Genomic DNA, 16,203 nt, shown 5'->3' with positions numbered 1-16,203 from the left:
TGGGCCCATGTGCTAGATATAACCCTGTACTGGATCAGGTCCGCAGACGAGCCATGCGCCACTTGTCCAGCCTGCAGGACGAGAAGGTGGAGCAGCACTGTAACAGAGCACATGCCTGTTATCAAGTATTTTTTATGCTCACTAATAAAACATTTCTTAGCAGGGATCCACAAAAGAGCGACTCAAACAGTCAAAATTGAAGCCAGATACAGTAAGTGGTGTAAGAATAAAAATTCTGCACACGTTAAATCAGAGGTACAGGAGGTAGATGTGGAAGGGAGAGGAACAGAAGGGGAAAATGAAAATAAAGGAAATGCCAGGTTAGACATTTAATGAAAGACACTGAAATAGTCTTTTAGAGTATATTTAAAATATAGGCACACTTCAATCCCATTTTCAGCTGCACAAATCTTAATTGGCACATAGAAAAAAAGAAAACAAGCACAGAGAGTGCTCACTCACATTAATTAAGAAATTTAAAAATGCTTTATATTTGAACTACCTTGTTCCCTTCACACCTGAATATACTGAAAGGTGGCTCAGAGAAAAGGCATGAGGACAGAAAGTGATTATTCCATTTTTTGGGAGACACGGTTTAGGTAGGCATGTCCAGAGGAATAGAAAAGAGGGTTCAGAGTGTATTAGCATCCAAGCATGCCTAATGTCTTAGGCATATAGGAAGTTCATTAGTGAAAGTCAAATCTCAATCACAAGTTTGATGCATTAGTTCAGAGAGTTAACTTGACACTGCAAAGATGATATGGAAATTTACCAAACCAAACACAAAAACTATTCGTCCATTCTCATGAGGAAGGTGGGGGTGGTAATTATACTGCCCAAAACGCCTACTCAACACTGATGGGCACGTAAAATTTTGCAAGCTAAATTCCCCAGGAGGTCTTGCCTCTCTCACGTACCAAGTCCACATAATGCTTGAGTTACATTTTGCATTTTTTTTTTTCCTATGAATCCTCCTCAGGGGGTGGCAATAGGGTCATCTTGACATTTTCCTACCAGATTGGAATAAAGGATATGTTTAAGTGGTTTGTGTTGAACTTTTGCTTCAGTTATATCAGAACTGGACATGCAATCTCCAATATACCGCAGAACAGAAGCAGCAGCTTCCATCCTCTAGATGAAGACAAGCATGAATTTTCTCTCCAAAAATATTATTACAAAGGAAAATGAGCACCACCCTGTGTCCACACCTCAAAAATAAAAGCTTTTTTTTTTAAACTGAAAACCAGTCATCCTCACCCCCCACCTTTACACACACACTTTTTACAGCATGGACTTTTTTCTTTTCTTTTCTTTTTTAAAGTCACTTACCAGTTGTGATATATTCAGCAACTAATTCGGACTCTACCACAGCAATTGAAGGGCTTTCAGGAGAATGCCTCTTTTCCTGGGTCATCTGAATTGGAACTGCCATTTGGCTCAGGTCAATGGTAGGTTGTCGTGGTTTTGATTCTAACTTCTCTTTCACTGATTAAAAATATTGGAAGTGCATCTTTTAGTAAAATAAACTCCAACTGAGGTTAAATATACAGGAAGTCCATTTGTTATAAAATGTCAAAGCAGCAGGAAAATACTATAGTACTTTCAAACTGATCTCGCATAAAGGCAATAAAGAAATGGAAAGGGATCCAAAAAACCTACATATTCAACTATGAAAGTGTCATATTGTTATTTTAACAACGTAGTTGACGGCTATATGCTTTAAAGTGATTCCAAATGCATACCTGTTGTTTGCTGGAGTTCCAACAAGGCTTTTATTGTAGAAGTAGCTGATTGAGATTCACTGGATACATCCTGGTAAATTATTGTAGGGCTGGTATCCACAGCAATTTCATGTTCTGACCAATCCTGACTTCTGGAAGCAATTACATGAACAACAGGCTGGGAATCTGTTATCCAAAAGAACAAGGATATCAAATCAACTTGTTGCAATTTTTCTGTTTAGGCTTTCTTATAGTTTGATCCAGCAGCGATGCTTTCAGACAGGGTTGCCTAAAGCTTTCTATTTGAAAAACCCTGTTTTCAATTGCTTATAAAAAAAACTTTTCTGAACTTAAAAATCTTCAGTTTGAACAGCTAGTGCTGGGTATCCACATTGGGCTGAAATGTTTCAGCTGCTTATTCAAAATCTGACCTCTACATCTATTTAACAGAAAACAAATCTTAATTCCTTTAAGTCTGCTGACATTGTCTGCTACAAAAATAAAGCAGACATGTAAAGTTTTACAAAAAATATATACAATAGATGAGGAGTGGAAGAAGGGCTATGTATATGAAAAAATTCTTTTAAGATTTTACTTTTAAAAACTGAATCACTTTTCCTTTTCTTCTCTAGTTCCACCTTCTACAGAGATATATTCCTAAACCATGCATATAGATGCCTATTCAGACTCTTTTCGAAACCCTCCAATGAAGAGATTTCCATACTCTCCATATGCATTTAGAACTTCCAGTATTAAAATGCATGCCATTGCCCAGGTGAGCTAGGATCAAAGGAATAACTGAGCCCAACTTTCTGTTTTTATATACGTGGAAATTTAATATTAAGGGAGCTAATGATGTTCAGGTGAAGTGAAGTCTATTTTAGAATTACTATTACATACTTCACTCGATATTTAGAGCTACAATTTCATACTTCTCTAGAATCTAAAAAAAAATAATCTCAAAATGCTTTTCAGAACTTAAACCTCAACAGCTGTACAAGAAGATATTAGCCCTATTACAAAAGAAATGAGGCACATAGTAAAGTGACTCACAAGTCAGTAGCAAACTTCTGATGCTCTGTGTCCTAACAGGCCAGATGATCTTGTTTTTAAAAGGTAATAAAAGAGATGCATCAAGTTATACAAAACTAGTTTCCATCTTCAAGACAGGGAGGGAAACCATATTAATTAGCAACAAAGTCATTAATGAGCTTTACCTTGGGAGCTCTGGGAGGACTCTGTAGAGGAAGAACTGCTATCAGTGTAGCTCTGTGGTTCTTCTTTCACCTCCGGGAGAGAAGAATTTCCTGCCTCTGCCACTCGGGATGCCTGCTGCAATGTTTCAGTTACCAACTGCCTAGTCTGTTCACTCACAACCGTAGCCTGAAATGTCACTGGCTTTGGTTTTATAAGCACCTAATAAAAAACCAATTTCTTTACTTACAGCAATAACACTCAAGAGTAACAGACATTTTCACTTTCTTGAGTTCCTCTGCATACTCTTCTCTAACAAGACATTAGGACAGTGTATGGCAAGATATACGTAATCCACTTTTTCCATTACCATCCATGACGGTATCTATAGATGCTGGCTGTGTTATGTAGGATTCTAGTTATAGTCTATTTAAAATGAAGTGCACAAATTACTGGGTTGTATTTATGCTTCATGTTAAAAAAAACTATATATATTCTCACATACCACACACCCAAAATAAGACAAGCACCAAGGGTCACGACTGACTGTTTGGCATAAGAATTTGACAAAGTCCTCCTAGAAACACAGGGTGTCCAGGAAGTGTGACATCCTAGGAGATAGTCTGGGTGAGGCAGCAGGAACTTCCTGGTATGGCAGGACAGCAGCAAATTTAGGCCCCAGACCCTTGGCAAAGGGCTGCAGCAAGACTTACTTCCTTACTGTAAACAGTTCTTTACATAAGTTCCGGAAAATAGGAAAGTGTTGTTTCCACACGAGCCTCATCAAGCTATTGCAGACTGCATGCAGCAGCTCACCTGCCCTGAGCCAACTCAATTGCTCCTTCAGGCATAAGCCACCGTGCTCAGCCAATAGCCACAGCTGAGAGGATTACCGCTGGACTCTGCTCCTGCTGCTTGCTGAGTCAAAAAGTAGTGGCAGACATCTAGGCACCCAGAAGCAAAAAAATGCTGTTCTAATATTCCTCCCCATTTCTATTCCAGAGAAGAAAAAATCAGCTTCCCTGATTAAGACAGGCAACCCAAGATCACAGGGAAAGGTGCATGTGGTACGCAAATAAGATCTAGTACGGACTTAGCACTTAAGCATTTATAGGATCAGGCTCAACAAAGGTCTGAAAGCTTAAGTCTCACAGCAGAGGATTATATATCCCTACTCCTGATGTTGTACTGATTAACTGGGAGACAAGAAACATACTATACCCCTCTGCACCATTTCAAATATGTTGGGAGTCATTAAAGACTTTGAAACATAAAGTACTGTCAATACCATGAAGGTGTGCTTCTCTAACACAAATCCAAGGGTGTTTTTCATGAAACAGGAAGGAGGTCTCACTGTACCTGTGTTTTGCCTTGCTGCCCATAAACAATTTTGGTTGGAATGATTTTGGTGGCTGGCTGAACAGTGGACCCTATTCCTTTTGGCTGCGTGACAATCATTTTTGTGATGGGTCTCGTTGCAGTGATGATGGCAGGTTTTGCTCCTGCTGGCACTGCCTGAATAGTTTTCTCCCCCTGTAATGAAGGCAAAGTATACATGTTACCCCAAAAAATTATTCTTCAGTGAGAGAGAATAGCCCAGTGATTCTCAACCAGGGTGCCAAAATAAACCCAGACATTTCAAATAGGATTCCAGAGTGTCAAAATCATTCTGATCTGTTGTGGTCTTTAAGTTTTTCCAATAGAAGAATTGCCCTATTATTTTTCTGTAGTCAAAAAGAGTGAAAGCTTTGAACTGGCATTTTCCAAGGGATGCCTCAAGTCTAATAAGGTTGGGAACCACTGGAATAGCCTCTTGTCTAAGATACATATAGTCATTTATGAAGCAATGTAGTGGCTGCATGTAACATGTCAACAAATTTCTTTCATCACCAGGCTGATTTCAAGGAACAGATGCATCAAAGTGAAAATGAATTAAAAATCAGGAATAGAGATTTACACTTTAAATTCTGCTGGAAGAATGAGGTTGGAGATTAAAAGGACTAGAGCTGAGATGCTCAACCTCTGTCTGTGCATCCCCACAGCTGGAAATTTGGTGGCAGAGGACCACGGGAAGTGTTAACAGCCATTCCCCTGCTGCCAAATTTCCTAAACCATTGGGAGCCCCATGGACCAGAAGATGCAGCACAGGAGGCTAGATGGCACTGGCCCATGGCCGGGTCACCGGGCTTGCACCTGCAGGCCCAACCCTACATGCAGGATCTGCCCTGTGGACTGGTCCCACACCACTGATCCAGCCCTGCAAGACCAGATTGAGCACTGCTGAACTAGAGCATTTAACTGGCCTTAAACAAAACTGCTGCTCTGAGTGGGTAAAAATGTTCAAGGACAGTTTAAAGGGAAATGTAAAACTTTGAAAAGGTGCCATTTGATAACAGCAACAGCTTCGATTATCAAAGATGAAAACACTCAAGAAAAAAAAATCTCCTCTCTTTGCGTTCACTGTTAGCTTGCTTTTTTAATTTACTTCAGCTTCTACATTTAACCAGCTTGGCCAATTTTATTTCTGGTTCTCAAGTAATTTCTGGAGGGCTTGTTGGAGGGGTGAAGGGGGTTTCCAACAGTACAAGAGAATGAATGTTTGCTTTTAAGTTAAGTACTAAAGCTGGCAGGTGCCTCTTGCTCAAGCAAGACTATCTGTTTCAGATCACTTACTAAAGACAGAATTCCCCCAAGTCTTTTGTAAACGTTATCAGTGGAAATTAAAAACCACATACCATTTTTTATTAAGTGACTTTACAAACTCTAAATTACAGGTTTAAAAATTCTTGAAAGTATGTTCCTTTCATCTGTCATAGGCTTCAATATTATACCTGTCTCTAGGTATTTGATGCACCTGGTGCACATTTTTTTTCAGTAACATGGATTGTCTTTGGAAAGTGCTGAGTTATAGCTGTTCTGTAGGAATAGTCCAACTTCAACCAGCTTCTGCTAGACCCCAACCATTAAAATCTAGCACTTATTCAGTAATGGGCAGCAGCGATACTGATAAGAATCACATTTGTCAGCACCTTTCACATTCTCAGAGCCCTAATCCTGACTAGATGGCAGCTGGGGGCCTTGGACAGCATATCTGGTTTCAGAAATACCACAGTGCCAGTTTCAAAACAACAAAACACTGTGGGATTTCAGAACTGTGAAAATCTGGGTTTGCATTTCTGTCCTGACAAAATGGAAAAAAGTTTATACAAGCTCAAAAAAAAAAAAATCTTATAATACATAAACCCTTTCCCACCTGGTTCCAGTGTCCGAGTACTGGTTTTAAAGGTATTCTGACCACTGCCTACCCCCTCCACTCCACCTCATACTTGAATCCAAGAAAAGGGGCGTCTACCCGCCCTCCCCCATGTTAAACAAGGGAAAAAAAAAACTTATTGAATTTGAGTAAATACAGCATATCAAGGAGCTCACATCATTTACAGTGATCTAGCAAAAACATGAGAGTAGACAATAATAAATACGCATCAGCTATTCTATCCGCCAAAAGAACTCTTTGTAGTTCAACCAGGGAACCAAGATTCAGGAGTTATGCCAGAAGTACATATAAAAGGGGCTAGAGAACAAATATTTAACACCCAGTGGTTGGAATAAGTACTCCTTGGGGAAGAACACTTCCTACTCCATCCCCAAAGCATGATGTTACACTTTATTTTAACTTTGCTTACCTGTGACCTTGCTTAGCATAAGGAAGCATTCAATCCCTTACAGCTGCAAAGCAGAGTAGCAACTAAGGTTGTATCAGAAGCATCTTTTAACCCTCCCAATCAAAATTTCCCCTCACTAAGTAATGTTGCAGTAGCACCCAGAAGCATCACTCAGTAGCAGGGCTTCATTATATTAGGCATCAAACAGAACGTGGAAACAGTCACCCTGAAAAGATTATTACCCTTTCCTTCTGACAGGCACACAACCAGACATCTGCAGTGCCTGAAAAAGGGGACAAGTCCTCCTCACTTTAAGAGGAAACTATAATATAAAAATTCCAAGATCTCCATAAGCCAGGGACAAATGGACAACTAATAGGAAATATGGGACTTTAGCTCAATTTGAGCAGGAGAAATCTCTTCCAGTCCGTTTTGACTAAGAGTTTTTCATGCTTGCTTTTCAGCTAGGCTCATGCTCTGTTTGAGAGCTCTTGGGAATTCTACTAATAATAGCCATCCCAAAAGACATACAGCACTACACCTGTTCAATTTGAGCTTCTATATTTCAAACGCCTACTTACCCCAGCGTTTAACAATGTTGTGACTACATTCTTCCCTGGAAGACCTTGAATAGTTGTTCCTTTTCCAGTAGTCTTTTGCACAACAATCACGTTGGGCTTAGATGTCATTGGAATTGTAGTGATTTTGGTTGTTGTTCCTTAAAGAATATAGGAAGAAAGATAGGCCTGAGTCCAAAGCGATGGCATTCAGTTTTTGTTACGTGTCATATAACTCTAGACACGCCCTCAGGGCACAATAAGGATGATAATCCTACCATCCTAATAAGCTTAAAACAACCAAACGTTAAACTAAGTTGGGCTCAAGGTCAGGTGTGCAGGATGTACAATAACTGATCTTACACACCCTGCACGGCATCAGCAAAGTCGGGCAGCTGCACATTCTTTGGTTGGTGTAAAACAGTTGGTGTAAATCAAAGGAAAACTCTCAGTGGTCATCATAGAAGATGCAGGAACAAATTAATAACATATTTACTCAAATCCAAGAGGAGGGAGGGAGCCTTATCTTGGATTTGAATACCATGCTCGGGTAGGCAGCCTGACTTACAGCTGGGGCTGGACCTGCCACCACTACTGCCTGGCCAGGGCCAGGGCCAGGGCCAGGGCCAGGCCTGGACCTACTGCATGCTCTGTGGCCTGGGCCAAAGCCACTATATTGAGCAAGCGGTGGCAGAGGGACACAAGCGGCAGGGGGGGACAGGCAACAGGAAGCGGGGTGAGGTGGGAAGGCAGCGATCCCTGTCCTGTGTCCCTCCTCGGTGCCTGACCCCCCACCATTTGATCCTCATATTACCTGGTCCCCTGCCACCTTCTGCTGCTTTCCCTCTGCAGCAATGGGGGACATGAACTTAAGATGACCCCCCAAAAATGATATTCTATATGTGGAAACTTATAACAAATGTATACATTTTTCATGTATAGAATCTAATTCTTGGGAGGGAGAAGGAGGGGAGAAGGGAGGTTGTCTTAAATTCAGAGTTAGTGATTATAGTTATATGGTACTGTAGTTAAATGCATTCATCTTTCTCATATTATATTATGAGCCTCTGGCAAATTCTGGGCATCCCTGTGCCAAAAGGAAGTTGTCTTTAGAAAGAGTTACCTTCAAATGAGTGTGAAGATGTACTTGCTTGCTCTACAATTTAAACTGTAATACTTTGAAAGAAAAAATTATCTGGTAGTTTACACCTTGAAGAAAGATTTCCTATTTCATAGAAAACAATTCAGATATCAAGGATATCCTTAGGATATATCTGTTCCAATTCTTTTCCATAAAAGGACACCAATTTTTCGTTGCATGGGAATACAGAATTCTGTTATTATAATACAACCTTTTGGTTTCTTTCATCCCCTACATACTCCCTCCTTACCTTATCCTTCCCCCTTACCATTCAGCTATTTCTGACACGTACAATGAAATGTCTTCTTCAACTGGCCCTAATAATTATTGGACTGTGTACTCAATGAAAAGTCAAATACTGAGTTCTGAACAATCAGAGCATATCTCAATTTCATTTCTCAAATAAAGGTTTATAGCAAGATACCCATAGGCCTACCAGAAACAATATTACTGCTGATAATCTTGCCTCCTAACGTAGCCAGTGATTTTGGTACTACTGTTATGATGCTTCCGCTGGTGGTTTTCACGTAAGTGGCGGCACCTGGAGTTCCAGCCATCCGAGCCCCTATAGAGGGACTTACTGTCGGACGTGTATATGTTGCTTGAGTCCCTATTTCAAAGGAAAACAAGAAACAAACTTGCTGTTAAAACATGAAACACTACCAGTACTGCAAAATGTGAAAGGAGTTTTACTTCAAAGGAAGCATTAAGTTCCATGACAAGATGGGCCATGATACTGTTTACAAACCCACAGCTAGTTCTCAGGCTGCATATCAATATTTATGCAATTTAAGTTAAACTTAAATACGCTTTCATAAGACATGCTGTCAACCGCTTTTTGTTTACCCCACTGTGATGTATCTATAATTTTTCAAAGCCCATGTCCATTAGACTCCTGGCTCTTTTGCTCATATGGTCTTTAAAATATGCCTCAGTATTTCCCTTTATCTTATCAGAAGCCAAAGTTTACTGGATGGCACTGCCAAAACTGTTCCCTTCTTTCCTTAAGAAAAAGGGTAATATATTTGCTTTTCCCTTCATCTACACAACAAAGCTTTCATTAAGGTTTAAAGTCCCCTTTACAAAAAAGATACTATTGCTGCTTATGAATTACAATTAAAGATGTAAAGTTAAATTTCTGAAGTGCTTACACATACAAAACTAATCTTCTCAAACCAAACAGGTAGTAATGAGACACTGAATTTGTCTCCCATTGACCACAACTGGAGCAGTACTGGGCCTGCAGAAGTTCAGACTTCCCCAAAATTACATGTTAGACACAACTGTACAGCAAAAATTAGAAATACATTCCTGATTACCAGTATTAGCTTGCAGAAAATAGCTTAGGAAAGGAGATTTCTACTTTGCTTGCACTTCTGCAAGTGCTGAACTGCATACTAGTCATTTGCTGAATATTTTAATGAAAAAAACTACTAGCCAGATACCTGGGAAGCCAAACATTCAAAACCAGATCAAAGAGAAAGTAAATTACCTCTATGACATCTACCAATTAATACAAATTAAAAATATGCAAGAACAAGTCATTTGTATTTGTTTATAATGGATTAGGAGACTATTTGATGCATCTACAACGTTTACAAGTAACCTGAAAAGCTAAACTAAAAATTAAGCGAGGCACAGAAGGCATGAATTTAAACCATCACTTCCAGCCTCTATTGAACACTTAGCAAAAAAAAAAAAAATTAACCAAGTTTTACAAAAAAAAGTAACCTCCCCCAAATTGTCCTCATGCTTCCAAGTTTGCAAACAATACCCTGTAACGCATTAGTCTGGATCACTGATGATACAATACAGAAGGCACACACATCTATCAGCAAACAACACAGAAAAAGTAGGGAGATCTAATTTCTAACTTCCTCTCTCCTCTATACACCTACTGTGAGAACTGGGCAAGTCATCTCTCGATTCCTCCATCTGTAAAACAGGAATGATGATGTTTACCTACCTTCAAGGAATGCTGAAGGCTTAACCCATTTGTCTGATATTCTCTAATACAAAGTGCTACAGAAGTGCAAAGTATCACGGTAGGTTTCAGAAGCTATGATTATGCTAGTGGGTGTCAAGTTAGAGAGACCAAAAGAAGATTAAGAGACCACTTCATGTGAACTTGAGGTCATAGTATAGCAATTTTAGAGTATGGCAAGGGTAAGAGCCCTAACCTAGCATGACTACCCAACAGGCTTATGAATCTATTATACCTTTTCATAAGCAATGAACAAGATGTTATTTAACTCTGTTATATGGAGTTCATCACCTGTATTTCTGGGTTCACCCTCCCATCCCTTCTAGAAGTAGTAACTTACCAGTGGGAGTAGTAACCAGTTTAGTTGTCATGATAGTCCCATTACTGCTAACCACCATAATAGGTGAATTGCTACTGCTGGGCAAAGTCGCTGTAACTGGTTTGGGTAGGATTTTACTGGGCTGCACCTGTTGAGTGATTATTTTAACACCTAGGAAAGGAGAAAGGTCACTGTTAACATACAGGCACAAAAAGTTACTTTCTGAAATGCTTCCCCAGACCAAGCCCTAATGGGTCTTCTGAGGTCTTTACTTCTGAGACCATGTATTCCTCATCATAAAAAAAATATTTGGACTTTTTGCCAATAATCAAGAAAAATCAGCACCATCTTTCACGTGCCTTTTGCCACTTCCTTACTGTTCCTAACTAAAACATGGGATACCAGTAAGTCATGTGATCCACTGCAGTAGGTTTTAACTGTTTTGGCCCATGACTAAAAAATTAAGTAATGTCTCCAAGACCCACCATTTCAATCAGTAACAAACTAGTCCAAAAGCAATGAAATATTTAGATGTAATCCATATTTTGTTTCAATTAAGTTACTTCATTTTAAATTGAATTACAATTGACAAATTTCATTTTATCACGTTACATAAAGCAAAAAATTGGATTGCTGGTAGGAGTAAGGAACAAATATGGCACTGAATAGGGGAACTGGGCATGAGATGCTCTTTCTGCCCCACCTACAGCCTTGTGCTGGAGAGGAACTGAGCTAGCACAGGGACTGGAGATAGGCATCAAAATAGAGGTAGGAAGCAAGCATCTCCATTCCCCTCCAATGTTGTGGGATTTTACTTTCTCCTTCCTACAACCAACCCATGAACTGAACTTAAGATTCACTTTTCAGTTGCAAAGGATGTGAGAAGTCATGATCCAATTAGCACAAAACTATATCCAGATGTGTGTAGGATATACTGGCTGTGTAGTTCTATTCCATGCTGAGTCATTATGTATTATGCTGGGAAAGTTGCATAGACTTCCTCACAAAAATCCAGGTGAAAAACTGGATACAAAGCAGAATCTCAGCGTAAACTCTCTCACCTAAGCCTTCCAAAGTAAATAGTATATGGTATGCTACAGGTAGTTTTTTTTTAAACCATGGAAAATCTGCAAATTGTTCAATCTACTGTGGGAAATCAACAAGCACAGTACAAGACCAAAAGACAGTACTGCTAGTTTAAAATTTTGAGGGCTTTAATATTACTTTTTTGTGTGCAACAGACATGCAAGAACAATAGTTGTTAACTGTATGGTATTCAATGACTGGCAGAGGACATTTTATTTGGGACAGGAGGTTTTTACTTAAGCAATGATTAAATAAAGACAACGATTATAGGACTAGAACTATCTTTTTTTCCCCTCTAAACTCATTTGAGTTACCCTGACCTAAGTACCAGAACCCTTACTACTGATTTTACATGTATTATTGTAACACATGGACAGAATAGTTTGCACTTCTACAGCACTTTTTACTCAGAATTGGAGAACTTTATAAATATGAATTCTCACAGCACCCCAATCAGATGGGTATTATGCCTATATTATAGATGGGAACAACTGAGGCAGAGAAAGTGACCAGCCCAAAGTCAATTGAATGAATAGGTTCTAAAAGAGAATCTAGCCTCAGTTCTAACAGCAGTCAATACGACAAGAGACCAGATTACATGGGGAGGGAGGGGTTGGACTCAAAGCAAGCTATAAGAGATAGGAGGAAGGGTTAATTTTTGTGTGAGCGGTATTAGTGAAAAGCTATTTGATGTTCAAGGAACTAGCATCTTTCAAGTAGTCAGCCGCGCCTGTTTACCAAAAAAGTGCGTACCTCTGCAACATCGAGAGGCATGACAACTTTTTCTACCAAAGGCAAAGATAAAAAACAGAAGACCTTCTATTAAGTCCAATGAAAACTGTTACCTAGACATCCTCTGTAACAGTCTTTTCGAGTTTCCAGGCCAAATCTTGCATTCAGACAGCTCTTTCTGAAGTCAGCAGAGCTGCCTATGCACATGTCAGGACAGAATTAAAGCCCTTTATTCAGAGCAGACATAAGACTTCTGCAATTAGCAAAATCATCCAAGAGAAATTCCAGCTACCTGATTCCTGTTTGATCTGAATGGTGGGCTTGATGCCAGGTGGCAACTGAGATTGCTGTGGTTGCTGTTGAGGTATGGGAGAAGATTGTGTCAGCTGCTGCTGCTGGGCCTGTTGTTGTATTTGATGCACGGGCTGTTTTGGGGACTGTTGATGCTGTTTGGGAAACTGTGCTAAAATCTGAGTTGGGTTCCCCACCAAGCTTTTGGGGGAAGGTAGTCTGGTAGATGCAACTTTAATTGCCGATGTGGACACACCTGTGAAAGAGCAAACAAATGAGGATTTAACTCTGCAAAACAAGAGGACACATTTCTGTGTTTTTAAATAAATACTTTTCTATTGTCTTTGCTATTGTCCAAAACAAACCCAATCCACATATGAATTGGCAAGATGCAATGACAGACCTTAATTCCAAAGCACTCTATTCGAAGGTAAAGGAAACCTTATACAGAACCTGTATGCACAACAAGCTTGCACTGGTTTATTTATACAAGTTTTGTAGACAAATAAGTTACACTGAGATCTGGGGTGGATAGATGACCAATTATCATGGGGTTGCCATATGTAACAGGTGACACCTGTGCCTGGTCACTGGGTGGCAGAGGAGCAAATAAGAGCTTTTTTCCCTGGGTAAATGGATGCCCTGGGATAAGCTGTGGATAAATGACACACACACCAGCCCTTTTACCCTTATTTTTTCAGGCTAATTCTATTCCAGACAGGAGTTACACTGGTGGAGGATTGTGTTGTAGAAGTACCTTTTTCATACTGTGTAAACATGCTGTGTGCCCAGAGCCACAAACTACCAATGACAGGAAACACAAGAAAACAGCCAATATAAAGATCATGGCAAAAAGCTTATGATCTACGCTTTGCCCTTTTTGTAGTATAAGTATAAACGATCTGTCCAAGTGTGACAGTTTTGTAAGCAGTAGAGAAACAAAGATAATTTATACTGAAATCAAGACAGCAGAAGATTGAAAGGCAATATAGAGGTGTAAAAGTAAACATTAAGACTATCATCACTGAATAAAAATGCTTGCCAACATATGTGATATTCCGAGAGGTGAATAAAATGCTGTATTATCTTGCATACAACAAGCGCCTTTCCACCCAAAATTGGGGTGCATATATGAAGTGGGGAGGAAGATTTTCTGAGAGGTATACAAGTACTGTACTTTGATTCCTGCTTCATAATGCAGCAGCTGTTGCATTACTATTTCAGACATCTGACAGTCAACTGACTTACTGGATCACTGTTCTTCAGTCCACAGTTGTTAATGATAGTCTCTCCTTTTTAATAGTCTTGATGTTCCACTAATCAAACTAATCTTTCCTAGAGCAATTTTGCTGTTTGCTAGCTGCTCCTGATCTCTCCTCTCCTACTGCACAGTTTTGGAGGCTTCTTAGCTCTTTTTAAAAGCATAGTCACCCATGGAGACCAACCTTAAGCAAAGAGCAAGGGTTTCAGTTTTATTTAAGCAGGAAAAGGAGAGCGAGTCAGCTAAAGACTAGGCTCTATGCAGTCATAACTCCGGTTATATTTTTTTTTCTTCATTCTGCTTTTCAAAATCCATGCTGTCTTAGATGCAGGGGTATGCTGTATACCAGAAAATATGACCAGATCTTGTACTACTTATGAAATACGTAACTCTTGGAATTAGGAACACTTTGGAACAAGGTAATCAAACCAAAGTCTTGTAGTTAAATTTTAAAAATCCTGTTCAGTAATAGAAGCAATTGGCATAAAACCTACAATAAGAACCACCGCTTCCCATCTTAAGCACCTGGGTAATACCGTCCATCTTTTAACAGAATCTGGTTCAATCTGTTATTCTGAGGAGCCCATCAACTAGGTAACAGGCCTTTGGGAGGTCATCCAAGGAGTTTTAACTGTGCTCTGCAGCCACAGAATTCAAATTTAACAACCTGAAGCAGGAAAACAAACAATAGGAAGATTCCCTCATATTATTTAAAGAAGAATCTCACACATTGCTCTCTACTGAATCCCTCTGACAAAGCCCAGACAACTATGAGACACCATATCGGTCATCCCATACCAAAAGGAAAAAGGCACAGATCTACCAGAAAAAATAGGCTGGGAAACAGTGTAAGAAATAATACGCTGTTCTAAAAGGGTCCATGAACTCTTAGGAGAATATAGTAACACAGACCTAGATGGGAACTCTTGTATCATCTAGTCCTGTCCTTTGTTGCAATAGGCAATCCCCTTAGGTAAATGGACCAAGCTTCACCTTAAAACTAATTAGGGTGTTTGCTTCCAGCTGTTTTTCCTTTTGGAAGGCTATTCCAACTCCAGGGCTATTCAAAAGCTTACACCTCCGAGTGTTGAAAGACTCTTAACTTTGAGGCTCAGTTTAGTCAAAGCCAATTTATAACCATTTACTCTTGTGCCATAGTCCTTTATGGTAAAGAACTTTTTTTTCTTCCTGGTTTGTACCCTGGAATGTATTTAAAGAGAGTAATATAATCAGATCCCCTTTTTCAGCCATCATTTTGTTGGTCTAAAGCAGCCAGGCTCTTTCAGTTTTGTCTTGTAAAATGGTTCTCCATTTTCCTGGTCAACCCTTTATCTGTTCCAAGTCAATTTTCTGTCTTGAACATAGGCAACAACTATAGTTGCACTTTACAGTTACATTTGCCAACTCCACACTCACACTGGATAGAATCACAGAACTGTAGAGCTGGATGGGACCTCAGTGGAGCCTCCAGTCCAACCCCCTACTTGAGCCACGATCACATCCAGGTGTCTCCTCCTATCATTCCCAAACGGAGAGCCCCTACCCTGTATCTCAGGTTTTTGTTAGTGGCTCCTTTCAATGTGTACTATTACACTTCACCCCATTCTTGTACTCAAATCCTAAAGGCCACCCAGTTCATCTGCAAAACATCCTTTTGTGTCAAGAAGAGAATGGGAAGGGGAAGGTTATGAATAACATGGGCCTAGAAGAACCATTTTATGACTCTACTGTGACCTAGCATGCTGAGTTCGAATTAAGACTCAACAACTCATAAATGTTAATCTAGGCTGTGAAATGCATCTTTTAGACTTTAGGTGCTTCACTTTACTACTACCACAGTATCTCTGATCTCTAAAACGAGGATAAAATTTATAAATATTTCTCTACCTCACAAAACAGATATTTGGACAGCTATTTGGCTGGGGTGATATGATCCCGGCACCCATTTCTGCCTGGGGCAGGGGGTCGGACCTGATGATCTGTTTAGGTCCCTTCCAACTCTAAGTACTACGATACTATGAAAACTTAAGATTAGTTCATAATCAAGATACTCTAAGGATTACATACATCAGCCACTAAGACTGATCTTTTTTGGAGTTCATTTGTAAGTTTTTGTGGATCATGTTTTAACAAGGAACCATCCCAAATGATTGCCACAGAATGGGAGGTGAAAGTGTGTTCTCGAGTTAGCGTCTAACATTTTGAGGAGTTGGATTTTTTTTTTTTTTTTTTTTTAAATTTTTCAGCCCCAGATT

General features: G+C 39.6%; 1 protein-coding gene across 5 annotated transcripts in view; it reads right to left on the bottom strand.

The window, feature by feature from the left end:
* The window catches only part of EMSY (EMSY, BRCA2 interacting transcriptional repressor), a 70,851-nt gene that overhangs the window by 19,981 nt on the left and 34,667 nt on the right, over positions 1-16,203 (bottom strand). For 4 of the 5 annotated variants that reach the window (XM_019524946.1, XM_019524947.1, XM_019524949.1 and 1 more), the window contains 8 exons: positions 12,689-12,943; positions 10,600-10,749; positions 8,712-8,885; positions 7,159-7,295; positions 4,275-4,448; positions 2,939-3,137; positions 1,743-1,907; positions 1,330-1,485 (listed from right to left, as the gene is read on the bottom strand). In XM_019524946.1, coding sequence (XP_019380491.1) covers positions 1,330-1,485; positions 1,743-1,907; positions 2,939-3,137; positions 4,275-4,448; positions 7,159-7,295; positions 8,712-8,885; positions 10,600-10,749; positions 12,689-12,943 — 1,410 coding nt within the window. The remainder of the gene's footprint in view (positions 1-1,329; positions 1,486-1,742; positions 1,908-2,938; positions 3,138-4,274; positions 4,449-7,158; positions 7,296-8,711; positions 8,886-10,599; positions 10,750-12,688; positions 12,944-16,203) is intronic. The other variant, XM_019524948.1, reaches the window with a different exon arrangement.

This window comes from Gavialis gangeticus, unplaced genomic scaffold (assembly GCF_001723915.1).
Source record: "Gavialis gangeticus isolate Ggan-Ray unplaced genomic scaffold, GavGan_comp1, whole genome shotgun sequence".
Classification (NCBI taxonomy): Eukaryota; Metazoa; Chordata; order Crocodylia; family Gavialidae; genus Gavialis; species Gavialis gangeticus.
Note: the sequence above shows the minus strand (reverse complement) of the source record. Positions and strands in the feature narration are given on the sequence as shown.